This window comes from Cetorhinus maximus, chromosome 6, assembly GCF_964194155.1.
Source record: "Cetorhinus maximus chromosome 6, sCetMax3.hap1.1, whole genome shotgun sequence".
Taxonomy (NCBI): domain Eukaryota; kingdom Metazoa; phylum Chordata; class Chondrichthyes; order Lamniformes; family Cetorhinidae; genus Cetorhinus; species Cetorhinus maximus.
The window spans coordinates 2,168,706-2,183,988 of NC_135884.1; the positions used below are offsets into that span (position 1 = coordinate 2,168,706).

A 15,283-nucleotide genomic window follows, 5' to 3' on the forward strand; every position below is an offset into this window, starting at 1 on the left:
TGTCATTCACACAACCACACAATACAGTATCAATTCTAGAGTCTCCACTAGCTATACCACATTGCCTGGCTATGCTTTCTGTCTTGTTCAATCTTACAGTACACCCACAAGACTCAGGAAATTCTCATTTAATATGTTCCTCATTAAAATAGGTAATTCTTACTGTAAACATAAATTTTTTAAAGTAATTTGTCTTCCAATTCCCATAAGTTAGAAATAATCACACTTTAGATTCAAAATGCTGGAGTGCAATTGAATGTATTTATAGCTGTTCTCCATGTGGCTGGTAGACCGATACATTATTACTCGCTACATGACTACAGTGTGACAGTAAATCTGGCACCCCAGTATATATATTCAAATAACAATTAGCTCCCAGCTATTTATAAATAATAACATTAAACAATAAACCGTGTATTTCCTTATACCAAAAAGGACCCTAGTAGATCAGAATCATTCTCCCTCTAAAGCCTTAGTAACCTCCATCTCATGCACATTGTACTCTAACTGAGATTTTTTTAAGGTTTCACATTTTCTCACAGCCACCTTTTTTTTTTACATTATTACCTTGTCATAACATCTAGAATTTCTTCTTGTTTTTACAACTGAGCCACTGCCTTTAATGCATATCTCCCACTCACTTCACCCACCTTTGGCAGCCCTGCCTTCAGTTGCCAGGGCCATAAGCTCTGAATTCCCTTGCTAATCCTCCCAGTTTCTCTATCCCTCTTTCCTCCTTTAAGATGCTCCATGAAACCCAGCTTTCTGAGCAAGGTATCGGTCTTCTGTCCTAACATATCTTACGTGGCTCAGTGTGAAGTTGTATCTGTTTATCGCTCCTATGAAGTGCCTTGTGACATTTTGCTACGATAAAGGATTAGGGAAGGGGATTAGGAGGAGTGGTGTTGTCACTGGACTAGTAATCCAGAGACCCAGGATAATGCTCTGGGGACTAGGGTTCAAATCCCGCCATGGCAGGTTGTGAAATTTGAATTCAATAAAAAATCTGGAATTATAAATCTAATGATGACCATGAAACCATTGTCGATTGCTGTAAAAACTTGTCCTTACCTGGTCTACATGTGACTCCAGACCCAAAGCAATATGCTTGACTCTTAAATGTCCTCTGAACAAGGGTAAATAGGGATGGGCAATAAATGCTGGCCCCTAGCCAGCAATACCCACATCCCATGAACGAATTTTTAAAAAGGCTATAAATAAACACATGGAATCTGCTCATCTCTGCTTCTCTTGCACTTACTGTTCTTAACTTCCCTGCCTCCAATTGGACTCTTGATGGGTGCTATCTGAGCCCTGGTACTTCATCTAAGTGTTTATTCTCCATGTGAACTGTCTCCACTAGACAGTTTTTGTTGTCTTAATTTGTCTTTTAAGGATCTCAGATGAATACTTGTGAAGCAATCACTGTACCATTCCTTCGATATCTCCTCGGATGCCTGCAATGGGGGCACATTCACTGGCGTGTCCGTAGCAGAAGCAGTTTCCTCGCACCACTAATTCATACACAGCGTAGTAATATTTCTCCTTTATCTCATGGCGTGAATCGAGCAGGTTATCTCCCAGGGTGTGTAACTTGGTGAAATTCACACGCAGGTTGGTAATCTTCAATAAATCTTCAATAAAGCAAGAATAAAGCAGTGAGGGATCCAAACTATCCAATGGCTGGTATTTTGATACAAGAACCAGCATAGACATGATGGGCTGAATGACCTCCTTATATGAGTTCTGATTCTATTAGCTTCAACAAAGGAATCCCTGGGCAGGATTCTACGTTCCATGGGCGGGCGGGGAAAATAGCGTGCGATAATGTCAGGCGAACGTCCCGACCTCATCACGCACTCACGCCATGTTTCGGTCAGGCGCGAGAGTCAGCAGTGCACCCGCCGACAATTGAGAGGCCTTTTAAGGCCATTAATCAATTAATTAAAAGCTCTTTTTTGCTGCCCAACCATACGGTTGGTGGGGTGGCGAATCGACTAGGCAGCCTTTAGGTTTTTTAGGAAACCTCAGCCACAGGCGGGATGAGGTTTACAACATTAATTTAAAAAAAATGTTTGGACATAATTTTTATTACGTTTATGTTCAGGTGAGTGAGTCCTATGTGGGGACATTTTTTTCACATATTCAAAATCTTTATTTTTGTTTTTACAATTCTTCAGCTTCCTGAGGCAGCTCCCTCCCTTCAGGGAGCTTTCAGTGTGTACTTCCCTGCGCACGCGCAGACTTTAGCGCTCGCCCTCCTCCCGCTCCCACCCCGACAGTGCTGAGCTTCTCAATGTGCCGTTAGCGCTTGCCCTCCTCCCACCCCCACTCCGACAGTGCTGAGCTTCTCAGTGTGCCTTTAGCGCTCGCCCTCCTCCCACTCCCACCCCCACCCCGACAGTGCTGAGCCTTTCAGCCAGTGTGAAATCGCGGTCAGGGGCCGATCGCGGGCAGCAAGCCATTTCCTGGCCACTCCCGGGCCCGCCTGCCACGCTGGCCCAACCACCCGAAAATCCTGCCCACTATCTTTAGCGTATTAATCATTGAAACCACGCAGTCAATAGCTTCAATTGTGGATCCTACAGGAAGCCAACAGGAATCAGTCAGTCACACTGGTGGCCTGAGAAGTTTTCTCCATCACTGACCTCTCCCACTCTCTTTTTTCGAATGAAGGGAGTGGGTAAACAATCAACACACATGGAAACATTCACTGGCAATTTGCCAATGATGACACACCCAGGAAGGTCCCAAGGCTGTAAGTGTGTGGGAAATGGATAATGTGTGTGTTCTTTTTTTACATGGTGCATACACTAACACTGACATACAAATGAATCCCAAAACTTAACACTTTTCAGACCCAACACTTGTTTTCCCAAGTGCAGTCCTTACTGTTAAATGTAAGAACCTGTCAACAGTGTGATCTTTCTTTATGCCATTAACATACTAGAGCTGACTTATAAGTTAGATTATCTCCTTGTTGGTTCTACCCATTGATAGTGTAGTTCTCGGGAGACTAGATTGGTGATTAATAGTCCATGATAAAGCTAAACATAGAAGGTTATGAAATGCTGGAGGTAATGTAGAGAGAGGGCACCAAACTGATAGTTGACTTAAGGTTTTTTGAGATAAGACGAGATTAGGTTGAAGAGCCTGGGATTGTTTACTTTGGAGAAAAAGACTCAGGGCAAAGAATATAAAACCACTCAAGATTCTTAGTGGCTTAGCAGAAACTCTAATACCACATGGAGTTTGCGCAGTCAGTCAGAGTTTTGGATGTGTGGTGTCCAAAAACTGTGGAAAAATTTGAGGGAGAGCTGGAGCGAGACTGGGTGATTGAGGGGGATTTGATTTTGAGGCTGGCATAATGAACTGCACAGATTTAACTGGTCTCGAGCTTTCCAGATGGATCTGGTATCCAATTAGTGAAACTGGTATCAAATTGGTATCCTACTGGTATCAAATAGTTCATGACTCACAACAAAGGTATATATCCCAGTGAGGAAGAAGGATTCTAGGAAAGGGATAAACCAACCATGGTTAACCAAGGAAGTTAAGGATAGTATCAAATTGAAAGAAAAGACATACAATGTGGCAAAGGTTGTGATAAGCCAGAGGATTGGGGAAGCTTTAAAAACCAACAAAAGATAACCAAAAAAATAATAGAGGGAGAAAATAAACTTTGAGGCAAATAATATAAAAACGGACAGTAAGAGCTACTTTAAATATATAAAAAGGAAGAGAGAGGCCAAAGTCAACATAGGCCTCTTAGAGAATGAGGCTGGGGAAATAATAATGGGGAACCAAGAAATGGCAGAGGAGTTGAATAAATACTTTGCATCAGTCTTCACGATAGAAGACACTAATAGCATTCCAAAAATACTAAATAATCAAGGGGCAAAAGGGTGGGGAGAAAGTAAATATAACTATCACTAGAGAAAAGTGCTGGGGAAACTAATGGGCTAAAGACCGATAAGTACCCTGGACCCGATGGGTTGCATCCTAGGATATTAAAGGAAGTAGCTACAGAGATAGTGGATGCACTGGTAGTAATCTTCCAAGAATCCTTAGATTCTGGAAAAGTCCCAGAGGATTGGAAAATTGACAATGTAACACCCTTATTCAAAAAGGGAGGGAGACAAAAAAAACAGGTAACTATAGGCCAGTTAGCTTAACATCTGTCATGGGGAAAATGCTAAGGTCTATTACAAAGGATGTAATAGCAAAGCATTTAAAAATACATAATCTAATCAAGCAGAGTCAGCATGGCTTCATGAAGGGGAAATCGTGCCTGACAAATTTATTAGAATTCGTGGAAGAGAGGGTAACAAGCAGGATAAATAAAGGGGAACCAGTAAATATAACATGTTTAGATTTCCAAAAGGCAAAGAACAAAGAACAAAGAAAAGTACAGCACATGAACAGGCCCTTGCGCCGATCATATTGCCCATCAACTAAAACATTTTGCACTTCCGGAGTCCGTATCCCTCTATTCCCATTCTATTCATGTATTTGTCAAGCTGCCTCTTAAACACCACTATCGTACCTGCTTCCACCACCTCCTCTGGCAGCAAATTCCAGACACTCACTACCCTCTGCGTAAAAAGCTTGGCCTGCACATCTCCTCTATAGTTTTCTCCTCTCACCTTAAATCTATGTCCCCTAGTAATTGACTCTTTCACCCTGGGAAAAAGCTTCTGACTATCTACTCCATCCATGCCACTCATAATTTTGTAAACTTCTATCAAATCGCCCCTCAATCTCTGTCGCTCTAGTGAGAACAATCCGAGTTTCTCCAACCTCTCCTCATAGCTAATAACCTCCAGACCAGGCAACATCCTGGTAAACCTCCTCTGCACCCTCTCCAACGCCTCCATATCCTTCTGGTAATGTGGCGACCAGAATTGCACGCAATATTCCAAGTGTGGCCTAACCAAGGTTCTATACAGCTACAGCATGACTTCCCAGCTTTTATACTCAATACCCCTGCCAATGAAGGCAAGCATGCCAAATGCCTTCCTAACTACCTTATCCATCTGCGTTGCCACTTTCAGTGACCTGTGCACCCAGATCCCTCTGCCCGTCAATGCACTTAAGGGTTCTGCCATTTACTGTATAATTCCTGTAGGAATTGATATATTAATAATAATAATAAATAATAGGCGTTCGATAAGATACCACACAAAAGGCTACTTAATAAGATAAGACCCCATGGTGTTGGAGGTAGTATATTAACATGGATAGAGGATTGGCTAACTAATAGAAGACAGAGAGTTGGGACAAGGGGGGCATTTTCAGGATGGCAACCTGTAACTAGTGGAGTGCCACAGGGATCAGTGCTGGGGCCACAATTATTTACAATATATATTAATGACTCAGATGAGGGAAGTGAATGTACTATTACCAAATTTGCGGATGACACAAAAATAGGTGGGAAGGCAAATGGTGAGGATGACACAAAGAGTTTACAGAGGGAAATAGACAGGTTAAGTGAGTGGGCAAAAACTTGGCAGATGGAATATAATGTGGGAAAATGTGAGGTTATGCACTTTGGCAGGAAGAATAGAGGAGCTGAATATTATTTAAATGGAGAAAGACTGCAGAAAGCTGCAGCACAGAGGGATTTGGGAGTGCTCGAGCATGAATCACAAAAACCTAGCGTACAAGTTCAGCAGGTGATAGAGAAGGCAAATAGAATGTTGGCCTTTATTTCAAAGGGAATGGAGTATAAAAATGGGGAAGTCTTACTAAAACTACACAAGGCACTAGTTAGACCACACCTAGAATACTGTGAACAGTTTTGGTCCCCTTATCTAAGTAAAGATATACTGGCATTGGAGGCAGTCCAGAGAAGGTTCACTAGGCTGATCCTGGGTATGGAGGGATTTTCTTATGAGGAGAGGTTAAGTAGGTGGGGCCTGTACTCATTGGAATTTAGAAGAATGAGAGGTGACCTTATTGAAACATATAAGATTCTTAGGGGGCTTGACAGGGTAGATGCTGAGAGGTTGTTTACCCTTGTGGGAGAGACTAGGATCAGAGGGCATAACCTAAGAGTAAAAGGGTGCCCATTTAAAACAGAGATGAGGAGGAATTTCTTCTCTCAGAGGGTAGAGAATCTGTGGAATTCTTTACCACAGAGGGCTGTAGGGTCTGGGTTGTTAAGTATATTCAAGGCTGAGATAGACAGATTTCTAATCAGTAAGGAAATCAAGGGTTATGTGGAAAAGGCAGGAAAGTATAATTCAGGATTATCACATTAGCCATGATCTCGTTGAATGGCAGAGCAGATTTGATGGGCCGTATGTCCTATTTCTGATCCTACGTCTTATGGTGAGATGGTTGGAGATCAACACTGTCTCTTTCTCCACTATAAGACATGGCATGTCTCAGCCAGAGAAGCATGAAATGGGAGAGGCAAAATTAGAGCAGTGCAATGACGGATAACACACATCTGTGGGCACCAATAAGGACTGATTCACACTGAGCTGTGATGTCTCCACATACTTAATATCCTTAAATGATTAGCCTAATCTTGACTCTACCCATCCAGTCTCCTGGGAGAGGTTACCTACATTGCCTCTTGGTCCGGCAAAGCCATGATTTTAAAACTCTCATCCCCATGTTCAAATCCCTCCATGCCATCGCCCCTCTCTATCTCTTTAACCTCCTCCAGCTCTATGACTCTCTGAGATTTCTCCTCTAGTTCGGATTTCTTGCGCATCCCTGATTGTCATCAGTCCAACTGTGGTAGCAGTGTCTTCAGCTACCTAAGCCCTAAGCTCTGGAATTCCCTCCCTAAACCTCTCCACTTCTCTATCTCTCTCTCCTCTTTCAAGTCGCTATTTAAAATCTAGCTTTTTGAGCAAGGCTTCTCATAGAGTCATAGAGGTCTACAGCACAGAAAAAGACCCTTCGGCCCATCGAGTCTGCGCCAGTCAAACAAGTGCCTAACTATTCTAATCTCATTTTCCAGCACTAGGCCCATAGCCTTGTATGCCATGGCATCGCAAGTGCACATCCAAATACTTCTTAAATATTATGAGGGTATCTGCCTCTACCACCCTTTCAGGCAGTGAGTTCCAGATTCCCACCACCCACTGGGTGAAAAAATTCATCCCCTTTAAACCTCCTGCCCCTTACCTTAAACCTATGCCCCCTGGTTACTGATCCTTCCACCAAGGGGAAAAAGTTCCTTCCTGTCTACCCTATCTATACCCCTCATAATTTTATACACCTCAATCATATCCCCCCTAAATCTCCTTTGCTCCAGGGAAAATAACCTCAGTCTATCCAATCTCTCCTCATAACAAACTCTCCAGCCCAGGCAACATCCTGGTAAATCTCCTCTGCACTCTCTCTAGTGCAATCACATCCTTCCTATAATGCGGATTCCAGAACTGCATGCAATACTCTCTACCTGTGGCCTAACCAGCGTTTTATACAGTTCCAGCATAACCTCCCTGCTCTTATATTCTATGCCTTGGCTAACAAAGGCAAGTATCCTATATGTCTTCTTAACCACCTTATCTACCTGTCCCACTACCTTAAGGAACCAGTGGACACGTGCACCAAGGTCCCTCTGATCCTCGGTACTTCCCAGGTCCTACCATTCATCATGTATTCCTGTGCCTTGTTTGCCCTGCCCAAGTGCGTCACCTCACACTTATCCGGATTAAATTCCATTTGCCACTGATCAGCCCATCTGACCAGCCCGTATATATCCTCCTGTCATCTAAGGCTATCCTCCTCACTATTTACCACCCCACCAATTTTTGTGTCATCTGCGAATTTACTGATCAACCCTCCTACATTCAAGTCTAAATTGTTTATATCAGTCACAAACAGCAAGGGACCCAACACCGACCCTGTGGAACCCCAATGGACACAGGCATCCAGTCACAAAAACACCCCTCGACCATCACCCTCTGCTTCCTGCCACTCAGCCAATTCTGGATCCAGTTTGCCAAATTGCCTTGGATCCCATGGGCTGTTACCTTCTCTGACTTTGTATCAAATTTAGTCTGATAACGATCCTGTGAAACATCTGGAGATATTTTACCATGTTATAGGGAGTGCATAAATGCAAGTTGCTGATAAAGGATGGTCCCTTGAGTAAGATACCAGAGATGGAACTGTGTCCCAACAAGGAGGTAGCACGAGGGGGACAGGGAAGAACTCTAACACAATCAGATTTCAGTCAGATATGAAGATGCTAATCTTAGTTTGAATGTCAATTGGGAAGTGTGCCTCTCTCTTACCTCCCCAAGGGACTATTCTTCATGTGTGGGGTACAGGAAGAGGAATAGGCCATTCAGCCTGTCAAGCTTGTTCCACCAATGTTTTCCTCTACCAGACTATTCACACACTGATGGATCTCAATCAAGGACAGAATCCTTGGCCGATCTTTACCCACTGTTAATGCTACTTTATCCCAGCTACCAAATAGAAGGTGGAATTTGGGCCCTGCCCTTCCTGTGTGTATGGACAAACTTTCCTAGAAAAGAAACAATGTTCTTCCACTAATTGCTCCTTTCATGCCCTCAGGACACCCCAAGCAGTGATTCAGTTCTGAAGATCAGGCCACTGTTGTTTTTGGGTTTCTGCTTCACCTCGGAGCTACCATGGGCTATAAGCACAGAACTTACTCTGGATCTGAGGACTGTAGGGGTCTTCAATGGAAATCGCTGGGTCCAGAACTCTGTAGATCACCTGCAAAGCAAGAAAACAACTTTAGTCAGAACGTAAACTGTCGCAAACAAGAAAAATGGAACTGCTTGAGTCAAAAATTGTTTTGACCTGGAGTGGTACCTCACCATAATTGTGATCTGACCTCCTCATGGACCCTTTCCCAAGGACCCTCTCCCTGTACAGTCAGCTCCATATCAAGCCTTCTCTCCCTGTGGATTCCTGTCCCCATGGATCATGTGGGTGTCACGTTTCTCCCCGATTTAAGCTGTTACAATGTGAGATTAGGGGGCCCCACCACCCCCCATGGAAAATTTTGCCCCAAATATTAAAAATAAAATGATTAAAAGTGAAAGAAAAGTGCGCCACAAATCCAAAGGTTTGGTACAGTTTCGCGGTAGAAGTAACAGTGAGGCTAACAGCATTCACTGTTACTTACATAGAATTCAGGCATCAAATTCCAGCGATCACACACGTGCACAGTTAAATGTGTAAATCAGGAGGTGCTGTCCCACATGCCCTGCTCCTCCAGAACCTGCAGAATATAACTTGCTGAGAATCTCGCCATTAAAATACACAGAATTACATGAAGATATTGTACTTAATAATATGCATGAAACATGCAGAAATGTTTAAACTTATCCATTTCAATGTAAGTACCCATTTAATGGCAGGAGTGTGGGTTGCTGCCTCTTTCTGACTATCCCTGTGAGGGGTCCAAGGTCTCATTCAGGGCCCTGCTCAAAGTGCCTGGCTGTGCCCCCAAAAAGGAGGGAAGAATTATACAACACCTTTCGGGTCCTCATGACTTTTATGGCCAATGAGTTCCTGTTATAATGTAGGAAATGCAGCAGGTGCAGAAAGCTCTCACAAATAGCAATGTGGTAATCACCAGGTAAATCTGTGATGTTAGTAGAAAAATAAATGCTGGCCAAGGCATCGGGGAGAACTCCCATGCTCTCCTTCAAACAGTGGCTGTGGAATCTTTTTCATACATCTGAGAGGGCAATGGGGCCTCAGTTTATGCCTCATCCAACACACATCACCTCCAACAGTGCAGCAATCCCTCAGTACCGCACTGGGTTCAAGCCCTGAATGCAGAGAGGCAGGTCCAAGGAGCACACTGCACTCACTCACATCCTAAACAAGTGATTGTTTTGTCACTCACTTCTCCCTCAGTCGAAGGCTCAATGTCCGAGTAGCGTGACTCACAGATCACATCATCCACCTTTCTCAGGGGACCCCGAGAGATGTACGGGAAGTCAGCGGCACAATCATAACTGAAGTACCGATAGACCTGCCATGTGCGGCCAAAGTCTGCAGAACGCTCAATCAACATGGCAGAAGGTCGGAAGGTCTGTGGAGAGACAATACCAATTACACAGGTTACTCCTTCAAGTCTTCCCTCCAATTTCCTCTCTTTCTTTGCTATTGGTGTTATCAGTACAACCGGTAATTCACCCAAGTGGCCACTCTCCACACAGGATTCAAGTGACCATTTTCCATTGGAGGATATGGGGGTGCTGCGGTGTGGGGGTTATAGGGCAGCAGGAACCCTGGTTTATTTCTCCCTCCTTAGACCAGAGGTGCTAGGGCCAACTTTAGTGTCCTTTCTCCTACATGAGCTGAAATCAGCTAATTTAGCACAGACCAGGAATTAAACCCAAGGCTTTTGTAGCTCACACCACACTGAGTCACTCTTGGGAAACACATTAAAGGAGTATTTTTAATTCATTCTCGGGATGTGGGCATCACTGCCAAGGCTAACGTTTTCTGCTCATGCCCGACTAGCATCTTGAGAAGTTTGCTGGTGGGCCTTTTCCTGAACTGTGGATGGTGCTTTAACACATCTGGGTGTCTTGCTAGATCCACTTCAGAGCACAGTTAACCCTAGCGTACTGGACACCTGCACATCTACCTAGTATACTGCACACCTACCTAGTGTACTGCACACCTACCTAGTGTACTGCACACCTGCACACATACCTAGTGTACTGCACATCTTCCTAATGTACTGCACACCTGCACACATACCTAGTGTACTGCACACCTACCTAGTGTACTGCACACCTACCTAGTGTACTGCACACCTGCACACATACCTAGTGTACTGCACACCTGCACACCTACCTAGTGTGCTGCACGCCTACCTAGTGTACTGCACGCCTACCTAGTGTACTGCACACCTGCACACCTACCTAGTGTACTGCACACCTACCTAGTGTATTGGACACCTGCACACCGACCTAGTGTACTGCACACCTACCTAGTGTACTGCACACCTGCCTAGTGTACTGCACACCTGCACACCTACCTAGTGTACTGCACGGCTACCTAGTGTACTGCATGCCTACCTAGTGTACTGCACATCTGTACACCTACCTAATATACTGCACATCTGCATGCCTACCTAGTGTACTGCACATCTGCATGCCAACCTAGTGTAGTGCACACCTACCTAGTGTACTGCACACCTGCACACCTACCTAGTGTACTGCATGCCTACCTAGTGTACTGCACATCTGCACACCTACCTAATGTACTGCACACCTATCCAGTGTACTGCACATCTGCACACCTACCTAGTGTACTGCACACCTGCACACCTACCTAGTGTACTGCACACCTACCTAATGTACTGCACACCTGCCTAATGTACTGTACACCTGCACACCTACCTAGTGTACTGCACACCTACCTAGTGTACTGCACACCTACCTAGTGTACTGCACGCCTACCTGGTGCAGTGCACACCTGCACACCTACCTAGTGTACTGCATGCCTACCTAGTGTACTGCACATCCGCATGCCTACCTAGTGGACTGCACATCTGCACACTTACCTAGTGTACTGCACATCTGCACACCTACCTAGTGTACTGCACACCTACCTGGTGTACTGCACGCCTACCTGGTGTACTGCACGCCTACCTGGTGTACTGCACGCCTACCTGGTGTACTGCACATCTGCACACCTACCTAGTGTACTGCACACCTACCTAGTGCAGTGCACACCTACCTAGTGCAGTGCACACCTACCTAGTGTACTGCACGCCTACCTGGTGCAGTGCACACCTGCACACCTACCTAGTGCAGTGCACACCTACCTAGTGTACTGCACGCCAGCACACCTACCTTGAATGTCATGATGAGGTGGGTGAAGTGGAATTCCGCCTCCAGGTCCAAACGTAAATGGACATTGGACACACCTGCGGGAAAGACAAATGCATCAGTCTCAGCGAGTTAAAGGGTTTGACCAGGTATGGGTGACGGGCTGGGCCACACAGCATGTGTTATTCACTAGGACTTGAGAACAGAAGCAGCCTAGACTGGTAAGCTCAGCTGACTGTGGCCTGGAGAGTCAGATGAGCATAAAGTTGGAGATGCCTCAGTTCAGTCCTAATGGGACCCATTGCACAAAATCACAACTAATGCAGCTTGGACCTGCCAAACTGACTCACAGAGGCTGCAGGAAAGCTACACTCATAATTGGAAAAGGTCACATTGGTGCAATAGGGGACATTCTTCAAAGGTTGAGACAGTGGAGAGGTTAGAAAACACGGAACTAAATTGCAATTTCTAATCCCAGGAGTGATATTATATTTGATAAAGATTTCACATCTTGGTGACTGTCAGATTTGGAAGTGTTTCACGTCAGAGTTTCTGTTCTGCTCACACCTGATTAGCTCAAATATCATAACAAAACAGCAAGTGAATCACAATGACCAGGAAAATCTTCAAAGGAAAATATGACCCAGAATCTGCTGGCGAATCTTCACTGAGAACCCAGGTGCCTTATTGCCCTTTCACCATTGTTGCCAGCTCACATTCCCAGTGAATTACAGCACAAAATGTGTTTGAGTTGAAGAATGAGAAAAGGAGGTCTAACTCACAGGGACCAATGCAATCTACCCCAGGCCAGAAAACGCTGGGCCACTCTTCTCCTTCGATCCCCTCCATGAGGGTTGGCTGAGATTTAGAGCAGCTTCAGTGTTAATATTCAGCAGGCTCAGGGTCTGATTTCCGACCTGATCAAGCTCGAGGTTATGGGTTATTTCAGTTGCAGCAATGGTGATAGTGATGGTTTGTCCACACATCACACGCACTGTCCCTCGTTCACACACCCACACCACGCCGCACACACTCATCCTCCCCTCACACACACACACAACCTTCCATCACGCGCACACAAACCCTCCCCTCACACGCACACACACCCTCCTCTCACACGCACACACACCCTCATCTCACATGCACACAGACCCTCCCCTCACACACACACACACCCTCCCCACACACGCACACACACCCTCCCCTCACATGCACACACAGCCTCCCCACACACGCACACACACCCTCCCCACACACGCACACACACCCTCTCCTCACACGCACACACACCCTCCCCACACACGCACACACACCCTCCCCACACACGCACACACACCCTCCCCTCACACGCACACACACCCTCCCCTCACACGCACACACACCCTCCCCTCACACGCACACACACCCTCCCCACACACGCACACACCCTCCCCTCACACACACACACACCCTCCCCTCACACACACACACCCTCCCCTCATGCACACACACACACACCCTCCCCTCACACATACACACACACCCTCCCTTCACACACACACACCCTCCCCTCACACACACACACCCACACACACACCCTCCCCTCACACACACACCAACATCCCCTCACACATACACACACACCCCCTCCCCTCACACACACACACGCCCTCCCCTCACACACACACACACCCCCTCCCCTCACACACACACACCCTCCCCTCATACACACACACACACCCTCCCCTCACGCACACACACACACACCCTCCACTCACACACACACACACCCTCCCCTCACACACACACACACCCTCCCCTCATACACACACACACATCCCCTCCCCTCACACACACACACACACCCCTCACACACAAACACACCCCCTCCCCTCACACACACACACACACACACACACACCCCCTCACCTCACACACACACACACCCCCTCCCCTCACACACACACACACACCCTCCCCTCACACACACACACACATACACACACACCCTCCCCTCACACACACACCCCCTCCCCTCACGCACACACACACACCCCCTCCCCTCACACAGACACACACCCTCCCCTCACACACACACACACACCCTCCTCTCACACACACACACCCTCCCCTCACGCACACACACACACACCCTCCCCTCACACACACACACACACACACACACCCTCCCCTCACACACACACACACACACACCCTCCCCTCACACACACACATACACACACCCTCCCCTCACACACACACACACACACACACACCCTCCCCTCACACACACACACACCCTCCCCTCACACACACAAACACACACACTCTCCCCTCACACACACAAACACACACCCTCCCCTCACACACACACACCCTCCCCTCACACACACACACACCCTCCCCTCACACACACACACCCTCCCCTCACACACACACACACCGTCCCCTCACACACACACCCTCCCCTCACACACACACACACAGCCTCCCCTCACACACACACACCCTCCCCTCACACACACACAGCCTCCCCTCACACACACACAGCCTCCCCTCACAAACACACAGCCTTCCCTCACACACATACAGCCTCCCCTCACACACACACAGCCTCCCCTCACACACACACACCCTCTCCTCACACACACACCCTCCCCTCACACACACACACCCTCCCCTCACGCACACACACACACACACACCCTCCCCTCACACACACACCCCCCTCACACTCACACACGCCCTCCCCTCACACACACACACACACACACACACCCCCTCCCGTCACACACACACCCCCTCCCTCACACACACACACCCTCCCCTCATACACACACACCCTCCCCTCACACACACACACACTCACCCTCCCCTCACACACACACACCCTCCCCTCACGCACACACACACACCCTCCCCTCACACACACACACACAACCTCCCCTCACACACACACACACATCCCCTCCCCTCACACACACACACAACCTCCCCTCACACACACACACACATCCCCTCCCCTCACATACACACACACCCCCTCCCCCTCACACACACACACACCCCCTCCCCTCACACACACACACACACCCCTCACATGCACACACACCCTCCCCTCACACACACACACACACCCTCCCCACACACGCACACACACCCTCCCCTCACACGCACACACACCCTCCCCTCACACGCACACACACCCCTCACATGCACACACACCCTCCCCTCACACACACGCACACACACCCTCCCCACACACGCACACACACCCTCCCCTCACACGCACACACAGCCTCCCCTCACACGCACACACACCCTCCCCACACATGCACACACACCCTCTCCTCACACGCACACACACCCTCCCCACACACGCACACACACCCTCCCCACACACGCACACACACCCTCCCCACACACGCACACACATCCTCCCCTCACACGCACACACACCCTCCCCTCACACGCACACACACCCTCCCCTCACACGCACACACACC

At 47.3% G+C, this 15,283-nt stretch overlaps 1 protein-coding gene across 2 annotated transcripts in view; it reads right to left on the bottom strand.

Moving 5' to 3' along the window:
• Positions 1–15,283, bottom strand: part of lamb2 (laminin, beta 2 (laminin S)) — a 193,053-nt gene that overhangs the window by 129,200 nt on the left and 48,570 nt on the right. For both annotated transcript variants that reach the window (XM_078543047.1, XM_078543046.1), the window contains exons 4-7: positions 11,823–11,896; positions 9,857–10,045; positions 8,649–8,712; positions 1,432–1,634 (exon numbers count right to left, since the gene is read on the bottom strand). In XM_078543047.1, coding sequence (XP_078399173.1) covers positions 1,432–1,634; positions 8,649–8,712; positions 9,857–10,045; positions 11,823–11,896 — 530 coding nt within the window. The remainder of the gene's footprint in view (positions 1–1,431; positions 1,635–8,648; positions 8,713–9,856; positions 10,046–11,822; positions 11,897–15,283) is intronic.